This window comes from Diceros bicornis, chromosome 5 (genome assembly GCF_020826845.1).
Source record: "Diceros bicornis minor isolate mBicDic1 chromosome 5, mDicBic1.mat.cur, whole genome shotgun sequence".
Lineage (NCBI taxonomy): Eukaryota > Metazoa > Chordata > Mammalia > Perissodactyla > Rhinocerotidae > Diceros > Diceros bicornis.
Window position 1 is genome coordinate 38,405,658 of NC_080744.1, and position 21,973 is coordinate 38,427,630.

At 43.6% G+C, this 21,973-nt stretch overlaps 2 protein-coding genes across 6 annotated transcripts; one reads left to right on the forward strand and one right to left on the reverse strand.

Moving 5' to 3' along the window:
* Positions 1–1,437: 1,437 nt before the first annotated feature.
* CCDC32 (coiled-coil domain containing 32) lies at positions 1,438–10,121 on the reverse strand. Of its 5 annotated transcripts, none has more exons than XM_058541237.1 (4): positions 10,029–10,121; positions 8,283–8,538; positions 4,876–5,032; positions 1,438–2,126 (listed from the first exon to the last, which is right to left on the reverse strand). In XM_058541237.1, the coding sequence occupies exons 2-4, from the start codon at positions 8,524–8,526 to the stop codon at positions 1,988–1,990; spliced, it is 540 nt and encodes a 179-aa protein (XP_058397220.1). In that variant the 5' UTR covers positions 8,527–8,538; positions 10,029–10,121; the 3' UTR covers positions 1,438–1,987. The 5 variants fall into 5 exon arrangements, with proteins under 5 accessions (XP_058397220.1, XP_058397221.1, XP_058397222.1 ...); XM_058541238.1 differs by having other exon boundaries at positions 8,283–8,533; positions 10,029–10,103; XM_058541239.1 differs by having other exon boundaries at positions 10,025–10,075.
* RPUSD2 (RNA pseudouridine synthase domain containing 2) lies at positions 9,936–17,860 on the forward strand. The gene is made up of 4 exons (XM_058540535.1): positions 9,936–10,113; positions 13,601–14,313; positions 15,933–16,229; positions 16,915–17,860. Exons 1-4 carry the CDS (start codon positions 9,936–9,938, stop codon positions 17,647–17,649), a joined length of 1,923 nt encoding a protein of 640 aa, XP_058396518.1. The 3' UTR covers positions 17,650–17,860.
* Positions 17,861–21,973: the final 4,113 nt, after the last annotated feature.

The window sequence follows — 21,973 nt, forward strand, 5'->3', positions numbered from 1 at the left end:
ATTAACAAGTTAGCTTGGGGAATTAATATCAAATTTGCTTTTGGTAAATGGAATTTCACCTTCTAGAGCCATCACTCAAGTTGTCACCTCTAAACCAATTAAGCAACCATGGTTACAACGCACTGGACTCCCTTCTGTGGAAACTTGTTTCTATTGAAGAGTTAAGTGAGAAGGCAGTTGCAGATCTGGGGCCTTCCTCCAATACCTCATCAGGTTTTCACATGGGGCTACAAGCCTTTCAGTCCTACAATTGCTTTTCGGTTCCTCTAAATCAATTCCCCACCTTCTCATACTAAAATTTCTATTTCTTAGGTAGAAAATGGGAGGTAGGGTAAAGGCAAAGCTAGAATCTTGCCTGAATTACAGAAACACTCTATTCTGGTACAGACACATTCTCCAACCATCCTGTGATCAGCTGCTCTTTGGGAGACTGTTTTGGGGCCTTATTTCTTTTTTTCTTAAATTCTTGTTACTGAGGAAGAATAAATTTTGTTTATCATGCAGGGAAAAGAAAATCTTAAGTCTTTTTTTTTTCAACCTATTCATCCAGATGAAAGCCATCACAGATGACCCTGTAGGAAGAGTGAGGTCTGGCACTTAAACCCAGGCAGAGATGGCAGCTTGCAAGCTCGGTCCAGGGCCAGTTGATTGTCAGTGTCTGGCTTCCTCAAAGTGTCTGGGGAACACAGAGGGCCACTCTCTATGTCACAGGTATCCTACTAATAAAAATCAGTAGGAATAAAGCTAACACCATTCGACAATGAAAAAAAAAAGGAAAATATATCTGGAAATTACAACAAAAATATTCATATAATTAAGCAAGTATATGGAATCACCTGGTTGGTTCCCATCCTTGCAGACAAAGCAAATACTTGATTTAGAAATGAGCAAATGTTCTCTGGAGATTTTTATGGCCACTCTGCTCATCATTAGGGATTTGGAACCCAGGAAGAAGCTCCATGCAGCCATGGCCTCAGAATCCTGCCCTCTGAACACCGAGATCTGGCTTATCAGAGGGCATGTGTTAAAAACAGGAGGCTGGCAAAGGTTACCAGCACCCCCAGGTCCCCATGCATTTGTCTTTACCTCCTCACTGCCTCGGAACATCTCTCTGGGAGGAATCAGGTCGATAGCACCACAAACATAGCTATTCTAATGAGAAAAGTTATATGGACAACCCAGACTGAACAAGAACACCATAAATAAGGAGGGAAGCACAGGCTCAGCCAGGAAAGCTGCCATGAGGAGCAAGCTTGGAACTCTTCAGGAGTAGTGTCAAATACCAACACCATATTTACAAGTCTAATTTGGAACATGACCCTTTTTAAGTGCAGGAGGAAGTTAGGGGAGAAACTATGCATAAAATAAAAAAACATACATATATTCACAGAAACATCCACCCACCCATTTTCACACTTCTTTTGTTCATTTTTCCCACAGAGAACAAATCAGATGAACGAAAAGCCCAGCCTCTTTTCCTGAAGTTCCTATATTTATTAAGGACTTGTTAGAGAAGCCCCAGATGGAGCTTGGATTCGCGGCAGACTTCACTCTCCTTGGCCCCACTCACCCCTGACAATTTACCAAGGGAATGCTTGGGACACAGGTGGGAAAATCCAGAAGAGGCAAGAAAAATTATGGCTCACTTAACTTATACATTATACACATGGGCATCAGTTTCTCCAAATACTTGCACACACAGTCTTTCACTAGATGCTTAGCAGACTTCTCACCTGCAGCAACAGAGCTCAGTCAAGCTGTGAGAAATAGAGGAAAGCAGTATTTTGATCCAGCCCCAGGTCAGTCACTTTATCCAAGACAGTCACACATGCCAGCCCCAAGCAAGTCCTCAGCGGCCCGCAGCTTTTTGCTTTGTGGAATGGAAGGCTGGGCTTTTTCCCTCCCTAGATTTTTTCCTTGCTATTGCTGCTGAGCTCTCCGCTGTTCCCTCTGGACCTGTGACAGCTGCTAGGTGTGTGTGTGTAATTTATTGTTCCGCTGCCGCTGGCTCGTCCCCGGCCGCTGGCTTCTCAACCTGTGACTCTGGAGGAATCAGATACTGGACCTCCTCTGTACTGATGGCTACTTTATCTGGCTGGAGCCACCTCTTGAAATGTTCCAAGGTGCTAGGAAAGAGCAGGAGAAAAAGGTGGCTGCATCAGACCTTACTGATTAATCACTTAATGATTATCTCAGTTACTCAAATACTGCCTTCCCGCCCACCACCAATTTCTTCCTACAATTGTTTTTCACTGCTAACATGGGGAAAACGACGATACTCCTCTGACAGCTGTGCATTCTGGCAGCTCCGTGGCATAATTTACCCCCTAGTGGGTACTTTGGCTATAAGCAGCACCATGCCCCCCTTCAAATGCAGAGCCTCTGAAGGCTTAATGAGAATAGCTAAGAACTTATGCCTCAGTCCTGTCTTTTTTTTCTCAAAACTGGAGAGGAGAGAAATTGTCAAGGGGAGGAAACATTCAAATAAACACCAAATAATTAGTGACGCAGAAACCTGAGCATCTTGAAATCTCTTATACCTGAGACACTCAATTATACTTGCAGCACTTAGTTGCACGAAGCATGATTTTGGGGGTTTAATTGTGGGTTTTTTGTTTAGTTCATCCTATAGCAAGTCCCCACGATGGAAATATCTGAGCAGCAATGTCCCCCACAAAGGAACAGCCACTATGCCAGAGGGCTCTTGTTTTCTTTTGATCTGTGGGGAGGCAGAAAGTGTCCTACCCTCCTTAAATACCCAGGATCCTCCACTCTAAAGCTATTAGACATTCATGGTAAAGTATAAATGACTAGAAATAACGTAAACCTCATTCTATGCTCTTCAATAGCACAAGCTATTTATTAGCTTAAGCCAAGAAATAAAGCTATAACAAGCAGATTTTAGACACCTAAAATGGGGGAATCATGTCGTGGACAGTTGGATTTCTCAGCCCATTACTCCCCTGCCAAAAGCATGCCGAGGTGGGTCACCTACCCGGCCTTCACTTCCATGAAGAACCACACAATTCCACTACAAAATGGCCTCTATTTAAAACAGAAACTTTGAAGTTTGAAAACAAATGCACATCTACTGTTTCCTGGTGCTTGTCCTGAACACTGATAGAAAGAAGCAATCCCACAGATGCAGGCTCAGGGGAACAAGTGCCCACAGCTCGGGGGACTCAGGTGCTACACCGGCGTTTAATCTTCATCTACCACACTTTCCATAGGATTGTTTCAATTATTTCTACAGAGAATGGAAAACCACATTATTTTAGGTAGTGTTGATAAATACACAGAAACATGAACTTGAGCCTTGGTGCTAAGTGATTTCTGAGATAAAGAATTCCTACTTGAGAATTATGCAGGAGAAAGTTCTGTCTTTTCTTCTCAGACTGGAGAAGAGGGAGATATTCAAGAGGGGAGAGAACATAATACCAAATTATTAGTGGGTCAGGAATCTGTGCATCTTCAAGTCTTGTGTTTTTCTGGCAGTTTAAGGTTCAACTGGGTTGATCTTTTAGAGACAGAAAAGAGCAAAATTTATATTATTTTCTGAACCCTCAGAGGGTAGCTGCCCTGACCTTAGATGCCACAATGACTTCTGTTGGATCCAGGGGCACGCTGATGCAGTCTTCGAGATAATGTAAGTGAAAGTACTTTGCAAATTAAAAAGTAAAATGTAACTATGAAGTTTTATTCACATACTGTCCATGATTTCAAAAGCAGTATCTTCATCTGACACCACGGGAATCTCAAAATCAATGTTAATGATATGTTGCAAACTTAGGTTAAGTCATATTCCTCCAAGACCTTTTGTTAAAATTCAGGTTTTTACTCTCCTCTCTGATTTTTATTTTGAATAATTTCTTACTGAACTTTAAAAAATTCTGTTAGGAAGAATAATTAATAGTAGCTAACACTTACATAGTACTTACCATGTGCCAGGCACTGTTCTAAGCACTTTACACATAGTAACTCATTTAACCCTCATAACAACCTTATGAGGTAAGAGCTACTACTCCTTGCTTTACAGAGCAGGAAACTGAGGCACACACAGGTTACTTACGCAAGAACATACAAGCAGCAAGTGGCAGAGCCACTTTCCTGGGTGTCAAGCACCATCCTGCTGTTTGTGGCAGAATGTCCTCTCCTCCTTTCTGCATCCGGCCCACCTGCAGGTACTGTTCAAGTCCTGCCTCCTTCTCTGGCACAAACACCAGAGCCCATGGGGAGCTCAGTGGTCTCTGAACTCCCAAAGCATGTTCTGTCACTTCTACGCATCTGGCTCTTATGCTGCCGCATTTTGTTAGATATGTCTTTAAATATATTTGTTATCTCTCCCCCTAGTTCTGAAGACCAAAGAAAAGGGTCTAAAACTGCCTTACATTTCCCCTCCACCCCACTGCGCCCCCCATGACATCAAGCACAGTGCCTTCACACAGTAGATGCTTAAGAAATTCATTCATTTAGTCTACACAAATCTGAGTGCCTATAACATGACAGAAACTCGGTAAGGCACTGGAGATTCACAGATAAGAAGACACAGTTCCAATTGTTGATTGATTACTACTTTCTCAAGCGAACTGTGTACTTAAAAACGAAGACAATGGTTTATCCTCAACTCTGTTCAACCTGTAATTAAGATGTAGGTGGGGCATTTGCCTTTTGGCAAAAATACCCATTCTCAAAAATCTGCTGCTGGACTAAGAGCAGACAGAACAACCTCACAAAGGATGATTTTAGCTCAGAAAAGCTGATATTGACATCAACTAATATCTGCACTCAGATGTCACTCTCCCTGAATCTTTAGAGAAAGAGAAATGCCTTCAGTGAAACAGACCGTCACCTGGAACTGGACTGGGAATCAATTACCTCTCATCAGAATCAAGTCCATCCACAAAGAACTCTGATGCTAACTTCTCCTGGAGGAACCGATCCCAGCATTCCTTCTTGGCTTGAGCTAGGGTTCGAAGCATGTCCTTGGAAGTCACTTCCTGATTGAAACCTTTGATTCTTCTCAGTTTCTTCTCTAAAGAGAGAAGAACTAGAGCTTAACAAGGAAAGTGAATAAGAAATAAAACTAAATCTAAAACGTAAAATGACAACTTAAAAATTCTCTCACTGAGGAGTACATTCACATTCCCTGCAAAAGAGCTTATTTTTTAAGGAGGACAGATAAAGGGAAATGTACATTTTTCTTTTTCCTTCACAATGTCTTCACTCTTCTCATAAATAAATCGATGGCATGTTTTCTTTGAAATCACAGAAACCCAGCAGGTATCTCTCTAAGGAATGCTTGTTTTCCCTGGCTTGACATGTGTATACTACGTCTTTTTTCAACTCCTTGAAAATAGTCTCTCGGAGGAGTAAATGGTTTTTCTTTTTGTTAGAGTGACATGAAGTGGTTTCCAAACCTCATGAGAAAGAATTAGAGAAAATGATGAGAGATCCAATGGTTCATTAGACACTAAAATTGACTTGATGAGAACTCAATAATAAGAGACCTTTAAGATCTCTATGTGTGACTAAATTCTTGATTAAAGAAAAGGAATCTCAGGGCCGGCCTGGTGGCGCAAGCGGTTAAGTATGCACGCTCTGCTGGGGCGGCCCGGTGTTCGCCGGTTCGGATCCCGGGCGCGCACCAACGCACCGCTTGTTAAGCCATGCTGTGGCGGCATCCCATATAAAGTAGAGGAAGATGGGAATGGATGTTAGCCCAGGGCCAGTCTTCCTCAGCAAAAAAAAAAAAAAAAAAAGAGGAGTATTGGCATTGGATGTTAGCTCAGGGCTGGTCCTCCTCACAAAAAAAAAAAAAAGAAAAGGAATCTCCCAGCAATTTTTAAAGTTGCTCAACTTGTGGCCTGAATGTTGGAGCCTAATGAAAACAAACATCTTGTAATCCCTTTGAGAGTGGTCCATATGGTTTCCTGATGATGGATGTTTAATTACTCTTCTTTGCATTTTAAGTATAATTGTTGAACAGATATCCCCCTTTGAGGAATGCAAGAAAGGGTATCACCACTTGCCTTCTGCCTTAATTAAGCATAGCCTTCAACTATAATAAATGAGTAAACAATGGCTTTTTGGAGGGGGTAGGAGTGATCATCAATCTTAGAACCAATAGAAACTTTATGATTTGCAATCCCGTTTTCATTTCTAAACAATCCACATTAGCTAGCACCCACAGATCAAAACAATAAACACTTTTTGTTGCTGCAAGTTACCACCAAGAGCTGGCCCATGGAAAAAACCTGCAGTTGACAAATGTTAAATATTTGAGGAGTTTTTTCTCCTTGAGGATGTGAAAAGGATTATGTATATCTCACACTGAACTGGCTAAGTTTTTAATTGTTGCTTTTAGTGGATTCTCTTTGATATAGCTTTATTGGCAATAAAAACAATTCTTATATTGTCTGGCCTTGGTTGTCAAGGTGGACGGTACTCTTTTGGGCTGGAAACGGTCTTTCCTTCTCTGAGCGTGCTGAGTCCCTGATGAGGTGTGATCTAAATTAGGCAGGCAGAAACACTCGCCACTGCATACTCCAAACCCACCTGCCATTGCCTCCCAGACTCTGCCAGAGGCAACAGAAATGGCTCTTATTTTCCTCAGAGAAGGAAATTTTAATCTTCTTCTTAACTGACTGTAGAAAAATGATCAGTGGAGTTTTAACTTTCTGAACCAGTCTTCACCAATCAAAATCATCACCAAATCCATGAATGTTTCTTATAGTCCCTTGGCACAGAGCACCAATAAACCAAAGGATCTGGTTCTTCAGCTTTCTCAGACTGTTGCTTCTTCTGCTTATCATTGTTAAATAGATGCTCCGACCACCACAAAACAGAATTGTCAATCTCCTCGGCCATGGCTGCAAGTATTACTATCCTATCTTTGGTGGCTTCCTGACAAATTTCACATTAAACCCTCATCTTTCTCATTATCCATCATTCCACCTGTGTTTTTTCCCTTATCTTTTTCCTCCAGTACATCATTAACAAAATTCTTTTTGTTTTTCCAAGATATTATTTAGCAATCATGTAAACTCTATTGTGACTCTTCTTTCTGTCCTTCCTCAAAAGCTTCTTCGTCCTAAATTGCCTTTCCTTCCTCAAATAATTATTGCCAGATTTGGTTTCATGACACATAGATGGGTCTCATGGATGTTTAATAATAAAAGGATACCACGATTCTAAAGACTGGCAATCACTGCCCTAGAATGATATTTTTCTTTCCCCTTGCATGGGACAATCCAAATCTCTTTCCTGTGTTTGGAGTCTGTCTAAATACTTACACTTAAGGCCACAAGACAGGAGAGTGAAGATGTGTTCAGGAAATATTAAAAAAATAAAATGGCTAACAAGAAGCAGAATGAATTTTATGTCAACATGCTCCCATTCCAACATAAGCTATTTAATATAACAGTTTTTCAAACTGTAGCATCAGAAATCCATATGTAGCTCTGGGGCCATGACCTTTCCTTTCAGGATTGCATAAGATGTGATACTTCTGAGTTAGCTGAATATATGGGTCACCATTAGGAGGCAAGAGGGTTCTACAGAATGACAAGAAATAAAGTAGAATTCAGATGAAACAGTCAGAAGCAGGAGGCAACAAGGACTGTTTTAAGAGATGTACAAGAAAAAGGAGGCTCCTTCCTAACAATCAACCTGAAACAACCACTAGAATTATCTCTGACAGATACATGTGGTGAGGACAAAAAAAAAAATTAAGAATAGAAAACCAGGTATGATGTAACAGAACTTCAGCATGCTTCCTTAAAACCAGCTTCTGGTTACCAGAGGGGAAGGGGGGAGGCAGGAGGGTGAAAGGGATAATTCGGTACATGTGTGTGATGATGGGTTGTAATTAGTATTTTGGTGGTGAACATGATGTAATAGAAGTACAAAACAGAAATAGAAGTACAATGATGTACACCTGAAATTTTTACAATGTTATAAACCAATGTTACTGCAATAAACAAAAAATTAAAAAAAAAAAAAAGCCACCAGCTTTTGATTTAAAAAAAAAAAAAGAGGGCCAGCCCCATGGCTTAGCGGTTAAGTGTGCGAACTCCGCTACTGGCAGCCCGGGTTCGGATCCTGGGCGCGCACCGACGCACTGCTTGTCTGGCCATGCTGAGGCCGCGTCCCACATACAGCAACTAGAAGGATGTGCAGCTATGACATACAACTATCTACTGGGGCTTTGGGGGAAAAATAAATAAATAAAATTATAAATAAATAAATAAATAAATAAATAAAAGAAAAGCCATCTAACTTACCTAGAGATGCTAAATACACTTCTGAATCCTGCAAGGGAGCCCACGGCTTTATAGCTGGCTGAACAGCAGAGTCTGGGGCCTCCCTCTGGCCTACACCAGCAGGGTAAGAATCCATAAAGGAGTCTGAGAAGGCATTGTTGGCACCATCCTCTTGGTCAGGATTTGGCAGACAGGAACAGATTTCAGCCCAAAGATCCGGGCCAGATCTTGTGGCTGTAGAGTCAATGCTCTCAAACATTTTCATTTGGAATCTGAGCTGAAAAACAGAAGCTCAAGTGAGTAAGAACTGGCTTTAAGGATACAGTATAAGTATGAGGTACTTGGATATTTGTTTACCCACTGAAGGAAGGTAATAGGCTTTCAAGAAGTTTCTCTTAACAAAACTTAAAATGTCTTCTATTAGATTCCTATGTTACAGATAAAAAGATGCCAAAAGGGTAATTGGGTCCTCTTCTGGCTCTGCATTCAAGTTGTTTTCATAATGAAGTTTGTCTTTAAAAATGGAATTTCTACAAGCCAGACACAAGAGGACAAATACTGAATGATTCCACTTATATGAGGTACCTAGTGCAGTCAAATTCATAGAGACAGAAAACAGAATGGTGGTTGCCAGCGGCTTGGGGAGGGGGGAATGGGAGTTATTGTTTAACGGGTACAGAGTTTCAGTTTGGGAAGTTCTAGAGATAGATAGTGGTGATGGTTGTGCAACAATATGAATGCCACTGAACTGTACATCTAAAAATAGTTAAAATGGTAAATTTTACATTATATATGTTTTAACACACACACAAAGGAATTTCTAGGACATTTCCAGCGAGGAAGACCGTCCTGCACTTTTCTCCAAAGGTTTTCCAAAATACAACCACTCTGTCCTCGGCCAATTAAATTCTATTTTCAATAGGGCACAGACTAACAGTCTTGCACTGTTCCATACAGAGGAGGATAATAAAAGCGCTGCTTGGTGAAAACTGTCTGTCAGAGAGTACTGTCAAATGCAAAAGCCCATGTACTCATTACATCTAGAAGCTGGGCAATATGCCTCATGTTCTTATTTTAAGAGTCAGAAACACTGAAAGATATTTTTGTCATTTTACGGATGAAAAAAACGAGGATCAGAAGGGTAACTTGTCAAGGGCACATTACTGATATATGGTGAATCCTTGATTGGAAACCTGACCTGTGCCGCTCCAAAATCAAATCCATATTTTTACCCAATACCACTCTGCCTGTTTGGGAATATACTGAAAGAACCAAGCAGAGCTAGGTGGGAACGGCCACGCACAGAGCCTGGGGCTTTCATAACTATCTAATCTTATAGGATGGCTTGACATCTTTTAGGAGGGATCTCTGAGATTAGGAAAGCTGCCTGGACAAAGGTCTGAATAATTCCAAGAGAGGGAGCTCAGCCAGCCAAGGGCCCGGAAGTAAAAGCGACAGATATTTCACGGCGGCCCTGGATGAATTGATGCCAGGGGCCACAATGAACCTCCACCCCCATCCCGAAATCGTTTGAACCCACCCAAATCTGAACTTTGCTCGCACCTGTGCCCCGGTCCCCGCTCTCCCCACTAGGAAGTCCAGAACAGCGCAGGGAATGCTGGTGTCCAGACCCCGGGCCTCAGTCACTCTGGCCTCAAGCACTGGCTGGGCAGGATGAGTCAGGCCCCGAGGCCCCTTTGTGGTATCCCAGGATGGGGCCGGAGACGGGGATACAAAACGCTGAGCACCCCGCCCCTCCTCACCTACCGCAATCACCGGCCCAGCAGCCCGCAAACACTCGGCTCAGCTTTGTCGCTGGCAACCGGAAGAAATAGCGAGGCGGAGTCTCCAAGTGACGGATCCCGGGAGTCCTCCAACCAACGCCCGAGCTGGCGATGTTCTGTGCGTCGATTGGTCGAGTGGAGCTCAACTGGGTGAGGAAGCGAGGAGCAGAGTGCGAGGCAGCGGTGAGCGGGACTGTTGTTGCCGGGGAACGGTGGAATCACGTGCGCTGGGCCTCTACCTTCCCTAGGGCCAGGTAGATTCCGCTTACTTCTGTGCGTTCCAGCCGCGCGGACAGCGACAGCCTCACATTCCCTGCTCGGATAGAAAGCCCAGTTTCCAAGGCCTTTGACTTTTCTTAATTCCCTGAGCAAGTTCACCTTCCGGATGATTCTCTGGGCCAGTGTTTGTCTCTGCAAATTTCAGCCCTTCTCTACTCAAGGTATAGCACTTCGGCGGCTCAGATGGGGAAGAAGGCGACTTCTTTCCTTAACTGTCGCAGGAGACCCATGTCTCACTCACCAAGTTATGAAGCTTTCTCTCATTCATTTAGTCAATAGACACCAAGCTCCTCCTGTATTCTACGCGTTGTATTAAGCGGGAATTCAAGACAGATAAGACCTGGTATGGGTCCCAGAGGTCTTGACAGTTTAGTGTAGGAGGGTGCGCTATGGGGGCAGAAAGGTTTACCAATAACAGCAAAGAATTATAGAGGGTATGATGGAAGTGTGGCCAGAGTACACAAAGGAGAGAGTGGTCATGAGGGGAAGGAGGAGGTCAGAAACGTTTTTTTAAAGGAGATGACCTTTGATATCCTTCAAGGTTATCAGTTCGCTGAGATGCACCCCTTCTTCCCCCATCCACACCTAATTTCCAGGGCCGATTACTCTCTCTCAAAGAAACATGTGCTGAAAGACATCAACCAACCATGAGTAGAAGTAACTTTGCTGATGATATAGTCTCTAGATGGGTTTAAAGCCAATCTGTGTGGCTATGGTGGTAATAACTACCACCATGTGAAAGGGAACTACAAGGTACTCCGTTGCTCCCATTTATAACCATTCTTAGAATATGCAAACAGGGGGCCGGCCTGGTGTCTTAGCGGTTAAGTGCGTGCACTCCGCTACTGGCGGCGGGGGTTCGGATCCTGGGTGGGCACCAAGGCACCGCTTCTCCCGCCATGCTGAGGCCGGGTCCCACATCCTTCCCACAGAAGGATGTGCAACTATGACATACAACATCTACTGGGTCTTTGGGGAAAAAAAGGAGGAGGATTGGCAATAGATGTTAGCTCAGAGCCGGTCTTCCTCAGCAAAAAGAGGAGGATTGGCGTGGGTGTTAGCTCAGGACTGATCTTCCTCACACACAAAAAAAGAATATGCAAACAGAAGGAAGTGGAAAGCAAGGAGGTTAGAAAACAAAGGAGCAAGATTTTGGCAGTGCTTATACATAGGGAATAAATGGCAGTGGAGTGGCGGGGTAGAGGTGTAGTCTCCTAGTGAGGGATCCTCAGAGTCCTCCAACTACCACCCGACGTGGTGACATGAATCTGGTAGCATCTGATTCATAGAAGGGGCACTGTCGCAGGTTTATGGGTGCTTCATCAAGCTACTCCATGGCCTCTCGACTCACTTATGCCCTTTTCTCTGATTTCCTGCTCACCAAACTCTTAATTTCCAATTTGGCCTCTTAAATATCTTGATGGCAGGATGAGGGTGCCTTTAACAGTGGGCATAAATAGTTGCTGGTATGAAATGGAATACATTTTATAACTTAAAGTTACAGCTGTAAATTAACAAATTGGCATCCTTACCGATTCACCTATGTCTTCTGAGTTTAATTAGTATATATGCTAAATAAATCCAAACCAGATCCTGGACTTGCAAAATTGAAACCATAAACCATGGTAATCTCCCCCTCCTCAAGGAATGCTCACACCAGAAAGCCACATGGGGGCAGTCAGCATCCCTCTATCTCAGACTCTCTGCTTTAACAGCAGTATGATTAGCACAGATATGTTTTTCAACTAGCGTATGTTTTCACTGAGATCAGGACCCATGTTTTTCTTACCTCTGTATCTCCAGAGCCAAGTGATGCCTGGCAAATGTTCCAAATTTGTTTGGTGTGTGAATGTTTGAATTAGAACCCTCATGGTCAAGGACCACACTGAACTGGAGCTAGACCATGTGATTCACTCTTCAGTCCCTTCTTCATGTTGCAATCAGGGTGATCTTTTGGAATGGAGATCAGATCATGTCACACACACACACACACACACACCAAAAACTCTTTGATGATTTCCCATTGCTCTTAAAGACTTAAATCCTTATCATAGTAGTTAGTTGGAGTTCTTAGTTCAAACAATAGAACTCATTCTAGCCAGTTTAAGCAGTAAAAGGAAGTGATTAAATCTGCTCTGTCCAATAGAACTTTCTGTGATGATAGAAATGTTCTGTATCTGAGCTGTCCAATAAGGTAGCCACTAGCTTCATGTGGCTGTTGAGCGCTTGAAATGCAACTTGTGCAACTGAAGAACTGAATTTTAAATTTTATTTCATTTTAATTAATTTAAATTTAAATAGCCACATGTGGCTAATGGTTACTCTATTGTACAGCACAGGATTAAAGGATATTAATTAGTTCACAGAATATCAAGAGGGGCCAGAGAGTCAGGCTTGGGGTCTATAAAATCAGGAACAGTGTCTAAATCCCACTGAGGGACTGCTCAGGGAACACCCCACTGCCACTGAACATAGACACTGCAGTTCCAACAAGTTGCCAGGTGTTGTCCAGGTTGCTAATTCACAGACCACATTTTGAGTAGCAAGGCTTTAGACAATCCCACAAGGACTCCCTCTCTAGACCTCTCTGATACCTCTCTCCTTGTCCATGCCTCAGATACATTCTGAAAAACATTTATTTTTAAATAATCACTTTATTGAAATATAATTGACATACCGTACAATTTACCCTTTTGTCATGTGGCTGGTTCTCAGAGGCCTTGGCTTCTCTTGATTCGGATCTTTTTCTGAGCCTGTTCTCCGGCTCTCTTGTGAATTCTATGAAGTGCTAATAATATCCTTTCAATATTTCCCTCTCTGATGAAGTGAATCAGAGTTTGTTTCAGTATTTTGCATTTAAGAACTCTGATAAATACATCATCTGATCCACTTGCAGTTTTAATCTCAGGACAGGAGCAAATGGAAGATCTCTAATCCTTCTCATGCTGTTAGGGGGAAGGACAGGTGTGAAAACATTGCTTCTGGGGTGTGTGTATTTTTAAATACATATATAACAGCTTTATTGAGATATAAGTGACGTACTATAATATTCGCCCTTTTAAATTATACAACACAGTGCTTCTTGTTGTATTCAGAGTTTAGGAATCCTCATTCCGTTTTGTTTTGTTTTGTTTTAAGCAACTCCTTTCAAGAGTTTTCCAGCCCTAAGGGGCTTTGAGCATATCTACATGGAATCTACACTTTTGGTGAGTCATCCTCACAGCCTCTCAACTCCCCATTCATTCAACTCATTCAACTCACCCTCTCTCTTCGCAGTCCCCGCCTCGGGACTGGGTCTCACTGATTGGCTGGTGCTGAGTGACGTCCTCAGATCGCGACCCAGGAGCGGCGGCCGCGCGGTTATGTGGCTGGGCGGCCTCCGCTGGCTCCCGGTTGTGGTGCAGGGGTGCTTCAATCTCCGGCGCCTCAGCTTTGCCAGGTCTTGGGGTGGCAGTAGGAGCCGGATGACGGAAACACTATCGACCGAGGCCGAGGCAGCGAGCGGGCTGAGGGCTCCGGTTCAGCAAAACGGAGACGCGGGTGGCGACGCGAGGAGTGAGCGGACCCCAGGGCGCCCGGAGCCGGCCGACGCGGGAGTGGAGCCGGCCCCGGGGGACGGGAAGCAGGCCACAGGGAGCGGGGAGCAGGCTCTGGCTGCAGCCCAGGGCCCAGGCAAGCGGAAGAAGCGGCGGGGCGCAACTGGGGAGCGCGTCGTGCCGCCCCCGAAGAAGCGGCGGGCTGGGGTGAGCTTCGGCGATGAGCACTTTGCAGAGACCAGCTACTACTTCGAGGGCGGCCTGCGCAAAGTGCGGCCCTATTACTTTGACTTCCAGACCTACTGCAAAGGCCGCTGGGTGGGCCACAGCTTGCTGCACGTGTTCAGCACCGAGTTCCGAGCCCAGCCCCTGGCCTACTACGAGGCCGCGGTCCGGGCCGGGCGCCTGCACCTCAACAAGGAGCCAGTACAGGACCTCAGCGTTGTGCTCAAGGTGGAGTCCTGATGGGGTCGGCCGGAAACGGGCGAGGAAAGGGGGCAGGGGTTTTTTTCAGAGTTAGTGGGCGTAGGTGCTGGAGTAAAATCGGGGTAATTCTGAAGCGTTCTCGCTTTCACTTGGAACACTCTTTTAGCCCTCTCCTCCCACCTCGTCTCCGCAAGTATCCTCTGTGCTTCAAAACTCAGCCCATTTATCCCCTCCATCCCTGCAGTTTTCTTGTTTCCAAGGGATAGAAGTCGGAATTCTCATAGCTCCTGTTAGGAACTGTCTTGTGGCACTGGCGCTGATCACTTCCTACCTTGCATTGTAGACCTCCCTACAAACAGTAATAATAGAGGCTATCATTTACGTCCCCTTACTGTGTGCTGGGCACAGAGTTAGGCTTTTTATGTACTTTAACGTTTAATTCTAATGACAGCCTTGTGGGGTAGGTATTGCCACTTGATTTTACCTGTGAGGAAACCAAACTAAGGTAAACCTCACAGCGGTAAGGCAACAGTGTCACCGCCAAAGCCTGTGTTCTTATAACTACTGCTTAAATTATTTATCATAGAGCCTGATATGATAGAATTGTGAAATGTCAGAGATAGAGACTAGAATTGTATAGCCCAGCGCTTTGACCCTTCTTTAAAATTCCTTCACGGTCAAGAAGTGCCAGACAATCCTGTTGGTAACACTAGTTCATCGTAGTTGTGAAGGAGGCAAGGTAGTTTCAGCATTTGGGGAATGAGTGATTTGAATGCCTGCTCCCATCCCAGTTTTGAGAAGCACAGATCTGGTCTAACCCTCACATTTTACAGATAAGGAAACAGGCCCAGAGAAGTTAAGTGACTTGCTCAAGATCATGCAGTGAGGGGTCGGCCCACTGGCTTAGGAGTTAAGTGCGCGCGCTCCGCTGCTGGCGTCCCTGGTTCGGATCCCAAGCGCACTGACGCACCGCTTCTCCGGCCATGCTGAGGCTGCATCCCACATACAGCAGCAACTAGAAGGATGTGCAACTATGACGTACGACTGTCTACTGGGGCTTTGGGGAAAAAAAGAAAAGGAGGAGGATTGGCAATAGATGTTAGCTCAGAGCCAGTCTTCCTCAGCAAAAAGAGGAGGATTAGCATGGATGTTAGCTCAGGGCTGTCTTCCTCACAAAAAAAAAAAAAAAAAAAAAAAAAAGATCATACAGTGAGCCTGTGGGAAATCCAGGCAGGTCTAGAGCTCAGATCTCTGGACCTATAGTTTGGTGTTTGTTCAGGGTCATAATAAATGATGATATATGGAGGTTTTTTCCCTCTGTTTTAGAAAAAAATGGCTTTTAAATATAACTTGATTATAGAGAAAATACAGATAAGCAAAATCAAAAAACATCCGTAATTCCACCACCTAGGGATGTCACTATTAACATTTTTGTGTAAATCCTTCTAGTACTTTTTCAATGCCTGCTATCTGCCTGTGTGTCTGTATTTTTACAAAATGGGAATATGCTATGCACACTGCTTTTTCTGCGAAACCATGTACTGCAACCATTCTTCCGGGTCAATAAAGAACGGGAAGCTGTGTGTGCAGTTGACTGATTACAATTGTTGGCTCCTGGGCTGACCGATTGCCTATGTCATTGGCAGGACAATGACTTCTTGCAGAACACAGTGCACAGGCATGAGCCACCAGTCACAGCAGAGCCTATCCGCCTGCTAGCTGAGAATGAAGACATGGTGGTGGTGGACAAGCCTTCTTCCATTCCTGTCCATCCCTGTGGCCGCTTCCGACACAACACGGTCATCTTCATCCTGGGCAAGGAGCACCAGCTCAAGGAGCTACACCCATTGCATCGGCTTGACCGCCTTACCTCCGGGGTCCTCATGTTTGCCAAGACAGCAGCCGTCTCGGAGAGAATTCATGAGCAGGTTCGAGACCGGCAGGTGAGCCAGGCTTTGTTTCCTGCGGGCCACTTCCTGGGCACAGAAATCTCTGTGTCAAAAGGGCATTGCTGAGTTCTTTCTGAAGTGGGTCTTCATGTTTAACTGGCGAAGCTTCCTACCTTCAGAAAGGTCAACACCTAAAGTGCCAAAGATAGGTTATTATCTCTTATGTTTCAAAAGATTTTTAGAGATGGCATACACTGCTTCTCTTAGTAGTTTGTTGTTGTGGAGTTTTAAAGTGATGACAGGCTGAGCAAGATTTTTAAGATTGTGGGGAGAGCCTACTTGGTGGAAAGATTCTGGATGAAGTTGGAAGAGGCATGGGTAGAAGAATTAAATGGTAATGATTGTGGTCTTGAAATTGTAATTCTGGATCTGATTGTGGTAGGTTTATTGAGTGCTTACTGTATACCAGGCTCAATACCGAGTACATTAGAGCCTAACTTACTGAATCCTTGTAACACCCTGTGCGGTAAATGCTTTTCTAATCTCACGTTTTCTAGACAACTTAATGGGATTTTCAAAGGCTAAGTAATGTACCCAGAATCACAAAACTGGCAAATGGTGGAGCTGGGATTTAAATCCTCTGCTGTCTGACACTGGTGCATTCTTCATCACTGCAGAGAGTCTGGGCTTCAGGAGTTGAGGCTTTGTGCTGACTTGCTTGCTCTTCCCTTCTATGTAGCTGGAGAAGGAGTACGTGTGCCGAGTGGAGGGGGAGTTCCCCGCTGAGGAAGTGACCTGCAAGGAACCCATCTTGGTAGTGTCTTACAAGGTAGGGGTGTGCCGTGTAGATACTCGGGGCAAGCCTTGTGAGACAGTGTTCCAGAGACTGAGCTACAATGGCCAATCCAGTGTGGTGCGGTGCCGGCCACTCACAGGCCGCACCCACCAGATCCGAGTCCATCTCCAGTTTCTGGGCCACCCCATCCTCAATGACCCCATCTACAACTCAGTTGCCTGGGGCCCCTCCCGTGGCCGGGGTGGCCACATTCCCAAGACAGATGAGGAACTGCTTCGGGACCTTGTGGCAGAGCACCAGGCCAAACAGAGCCTGGATGTGTTAGATCTCTGTGAGGGTGACCTGTCCCCAGGACTCACGGAATCTACAGCTCCCTCCTCAGAGCTGGGCAAGGACTGCCTAGAAGAGTTGGCTGCATCTGCCCAGAAGATGGATAGAGCAGTTGAGGCAGCCTCTCAGGATCTGGACACAATGGCCTTGGCACCAGGGAACGCAGCCGAAACAGATGTTGTGAATCAAGAGATAGACCCTCTCTGTGCAGAATGCCGGCTGGTGCGACAGGACCCCTTGCCCCAGGACCTTGTGATGTACCTGCATGCCCTGCGCTATAAAGGGCCAGACTTTGAGTACTTTTCACGCATGCCTGCCTGGGCACAGGATGACTGGCAAGAGGACTGAGGGCTGTGGCCAGTGGAGGGATTGCTTCTTGGGTTAGAAGAGGGAAGGGCCATGGGGTGGGACTGACCTCATGGGCTGGTACTCACGGTTTCTACAGGAGTGAGGTTGGGCTCCTAAAGGACCTGCTCGTACTTGCTACCTCCTTCCTTCCTCTCCCTCCAGCTAGAGTTTGGGGACTTTTTGATTTGTAAATATATCCCTTTTTCTAACACCTTGTGTGTCTGATTTTCTTACTGCTTTCTTTCAGTTTTTTTTATTGAGGTAAAATTCATGTAACATACAATTAACCATTTTAAGTATATAATTTAGTGGCATTTAGTACATTCACAATGTTGTGTAACCATCACCTCTTATCTAGTTCCAAGACATTTTCATCACCCAAGAGGAAACACACACTCATTCAACAGTCACTCCCCATTTCCCCTTCCTTCCAACCCCTGGTAACTATTAATGTACTTTCTATCTCTATAGATTTGCCTATTCTGGATGTTTCATATAAATGGAATCATACAATATGTGATCTTTTGTGTCTGTCTTCTTTTGCTTAGCATAATGTTTTCAAGGCTCGTCCCATTTACAGCATGGCTTCATTCCTTTTTTATGGCTGAATGGTAGTCCGTTGTATAGGTATACTACATTTTATATCCATTGATCAGTCGATGGACATTTGGGTTGTTTATACCTTTTGGCTGTTGTGAATAGTGCTGCTATGAACATTTGTATACCAGTTTTTTTGTTTGTTTTTTTTTATAATTTTATTTATTTATTTATTTTTTCTCCCAAAGCCCCAGTAGATAGTTGTATGTCATAGTTGTGCATCCTTCTAGTTGCTGTATGTGGGACGCAGCCTCAGCATGGCCGGAGAAGTGGTGCGTCGGTGCGCGCCCAGGATCCGAACCCAGGCTGCCAGCAGAGGAGCGCGTGCACTTAACCGCTAAGCCACCAGGCCGGCCCTGTATACCAGTTTTTGATTGAATACGTGTTTTCAGTTCTTTCGAGTATATTCTAAGGAATGGAATTGCTGGGTCATGGTAATTCTATGTTTAACTTTTTGAGGAATCACCAAATTGTTTTCCACAGCAGCTGAGCCATACTACGTTCCCATTGGCAACACACAAAGGTTCCAATTTCTCCACATCCTCACCAGTACCTGTTATTTTCTGTTGCTTTGATTATAGTCAGCCTAGTGGAGGTGAAGTGTTATCTCATTGTGGTTTTGATTTGCATTTCCCTGTTGACAAATAATGTTGAGCATCTTTGCATGTGCTTGTTGGCCACTGATATATCTCCTTTGGAGAAATGTCTAAGTCTTTTGCCCATTTTTTTTTTTTTTTTTTTTGTGAAGATTAGCCTTGAGCAAACATTCGATGCCAATCTTCCTCTTTTTGCTGAGGAAGATTGGCCCTGGGCTAACATCCGTGCCTATCTTCCTCTACTTTCTATGGGATGCCACCACAGCATGGCTTGACAAGCAGTGCGTCAGTGCGCGCCCGGGATCCGAAACTGCAAATCCCTAGCCACTGAAACGGAGCGCGTGCACTTAACCACTATGCCACCCAGCCGACCCCCTTTTGCCCATTTTTTAAATTAGGTTGTTTGTCTTTTTGTTGTTGAGTTATAAGTGTTCTTTATATATTCTGGATACAAGACCCTTATCAGGTATGATTTGCAAATATTTTCTCCCATTCTGTAAGTTGTCTATACATCTTATTGACATTATTCTTTGATTCACAAAAGTTTTAATTTTTTTTGTTGTGGTAAGAACACTTAACATGAGATCTACCCCTTAACAAATTTTTATGTGTACAATACAGTATTGTTAACTATAGGCACAGTGTTGTACAGATCTCTAGAACTTAATCATCTTGCGTAACTGAAACTTTATGCCCATTGAATAGCAATTCCCCAATTCCCCCTGACCCCAACCCCTGATATCACCATTTTACTCTCTGCTTCTGTGTGTTTGACTATTTTAGGTACCTGAAAAGAAAAAGTCATTTTCCTTTACTCACTACTTACAGAATACTCTACTTCAAATGTGTGGAGGTTTCCCCACACGAAGCAATTCTCTGACACCAGCTAGGTGTCCTGCAATTGAACTCAATTCTGACACTCCAGCTATCTACCTGGAGATAGCTCAGATCCCACAAGTTAAGGGCTCATTCCCACAAGACTGCCCCTCACTTCAGCTGCTAATCACAAGTCCAGGTGATCCCCTGTGCTTCTGACCAACCATAACTCAGAGGTTCCCACAAACCCCTCCTCAGGTTCAATCATTTACTAGAATGGTTCACAAAACTCAGGAAAAGTTTACTTAGTAGATTACTGGTTTATTACAAAGGATATTAATGGATATGAATGAACAGCCAGGTGAAGAGCTACTTAGGGCAAGGTCTGGAAAGGTCCTGAGCACAGATGCTTCTGACCCCATAGAGCCTGGGGTGTAACACTCTGGCACGTGGATGCCTTCTTGTTCACCAACCTGGAAACTCTGAATCTAGTCATTTAGGATTTTTATGGAGGGTTCGTTACTTAGGCATGATTGATTAAATCATTGGCCATTGTTTATTTGATCTCCAGCCCCTCACCTCTCCCCTCTGATCATAGGGTTGGTTCCCCTGGCAACCGGTCCCCATCCTTCAGGGCTTTCCAAAAGTCACCACATTAATGTAAACTCTAGTGTGATTGAAAAGGCATGTTATAAATAACAAAAGACACTTTTATCACTCTAATCATTTAGGAAATTCCAAGGTTTTTAGGTGTCTGTGCCAGGAATGAAGATCAAATACATATTTTTTATTATAAATCACAATATCACAATATCTCATGTAAGTGGAATTCTGCAGTATTTGTCCTTCTGTGACTGGCTTATTTCACTTAGTATAATGTCCTCAAGGTTCATCCATATTGTTGCATATGGCAGAATGCCCTCTTTAAAAGCTGAATAATATTCCGTTGTACGTATATACCACATTTTCTTTATCCATTCATCTGTTGATGGGCATTTAGGTTGTTTTCACATCTTGGCTATTGTGAAGAATACTGCAGTGAACATGGGAGTGCAAACATCTCTTTGATATCCTGATTTCAATTCTTTTGTATAAATACCCAGCAGTGGGACTGCTGTGTAGGGGAGACAAAACGTTACCTCTATCCATCTTAGGTTTTCAGCTGGGACTCTTTAACAAAAAGACAGATTAACAAAAGAAAAACAGTTTATTAACAGGTGTGGCACACATTACACAGGAGAAATGTAACCAAAAGAACTCAAAATGGTGGCTTAGAATCCCACCTAGCATAGTGTCTTCAACAAAGAACAATAAATTTGTAGAGAAATGACAGGACAAAGGAAAGCAATTTTAGGCTTCCAAGGGCTGCAAACTGGGAAGGTAAATATGTGGGAGGAAACTAATGGAGTAAGGTTTGTTTGCAGATTCCTCTGGTGCTGTATCTGGGCTAGTAAGAGAGTCTCCAGTAAAAGGAGAATTTATATCCTGCCTTTGGGCAGAAAAAAGGGAGCATTTTCTGGGTTTGCCGCTTCTTAATTGCCTTCAGTTCAAAATAATTTTTATGTCAAAGAGGCATACTTTGGGGTGACATTCTGGTTTCCTTCAGCGGAATCATATCGTATTTCTGTTTTTAATTTTTTGAGGAACCTCCATACTGTTTTCCATAGCAACTGCACCATTTTACATTCTCACCTACAGTGTACAAAGGTTCCAATCTCACCACATCCTTGCCAACACATATTTTTTTATAGTAGTCATCTTAATGGGTGTGAGGGTGATATCTCATGGTAGTTATGATCTGTATTTCCTTGATAATTAGTAATATTGAGCATCTTTTCATATACCTTTTAGCCATTTGTAGATCTTCTTTGGAAAAATATCTATTCAAATCTTTTACCCATTTTAAAATTGGGTTGTTTGTTTGCTATAGAGTTGGAGTTCCTTACATATTTAGAATATTAACATCTTATCAGATATATGGTTTGCAAATATGTTCTCCCATTCCATAGGTTGCCTTTCACTCTGTTGTCTCCTCTGCTGTGCAGAAGCTTTTTAGTTTGATGTAGTCTCACTTGTCTATTTTTGCTTTTGTCGTCTGTGCTTTTGACAAAAGTTTTAATTTTGATGCAATCCAATTTATTTTTTCTTTTGTTGATTGTGCTTTGAGGGTTATATCTGAGAATCCATTGGCAAATCCAAGGTCATGAAGATTTACCCCTATATTTTCTTATAAGAGTTTTATAGCTTTAGCTCCTACATTTAGGTCTTTGATCCATTTTGAGTTGATTTTTGTATATGTGAGATAGGGGTCCAAC

Bases quoted from the DNA above. Each gene is read 5' to 3' on its own strand.
- CCDC32 (XM_058541237.1), bottom strand. From the start codon at position 8,526: ATGAAAATGTTTGAGAGCATTGACTCTACAGCCACAAGATCTGGCCCG. The intron at 5,033-8,282 runs GTAAGTTAGATG...TTCTCTCTTTAG, and splicing joins AGTGTATTTAGCATCTCTAG to AGAAGAAACTGAGAAGAATC. The intron at 2,127-4,875 runs GTAATTGATTCC...GCTCTTTCCTAG, and splicing joins GGACTTGATTCTGATGAGAG to CACCTTGGAACATTTCAAGA.
- RPUSD2 (XM_058540535.1), top strand. From the start codon at position 9,936: ATGAGTCAGGCCCCGAGGCCCCTTTGTGGTATCCCAGGATGGGGCCGG. The intron at 10,114-13,600 runs GTGACGGATCCC...CTCTCTTCGCAG, and splicing joins TAGCGAGGCGGAGTCTCCAA to TCCCCGCCTCGGGACTGGGT. The intron at 14,314-15,932 runs GTGGAGTCCTGA...TGTCATTGGCAG, and splicing joins ACCTCAGCGTTGTGCTCAAG to GACAATGACTTCTTGCAGAA.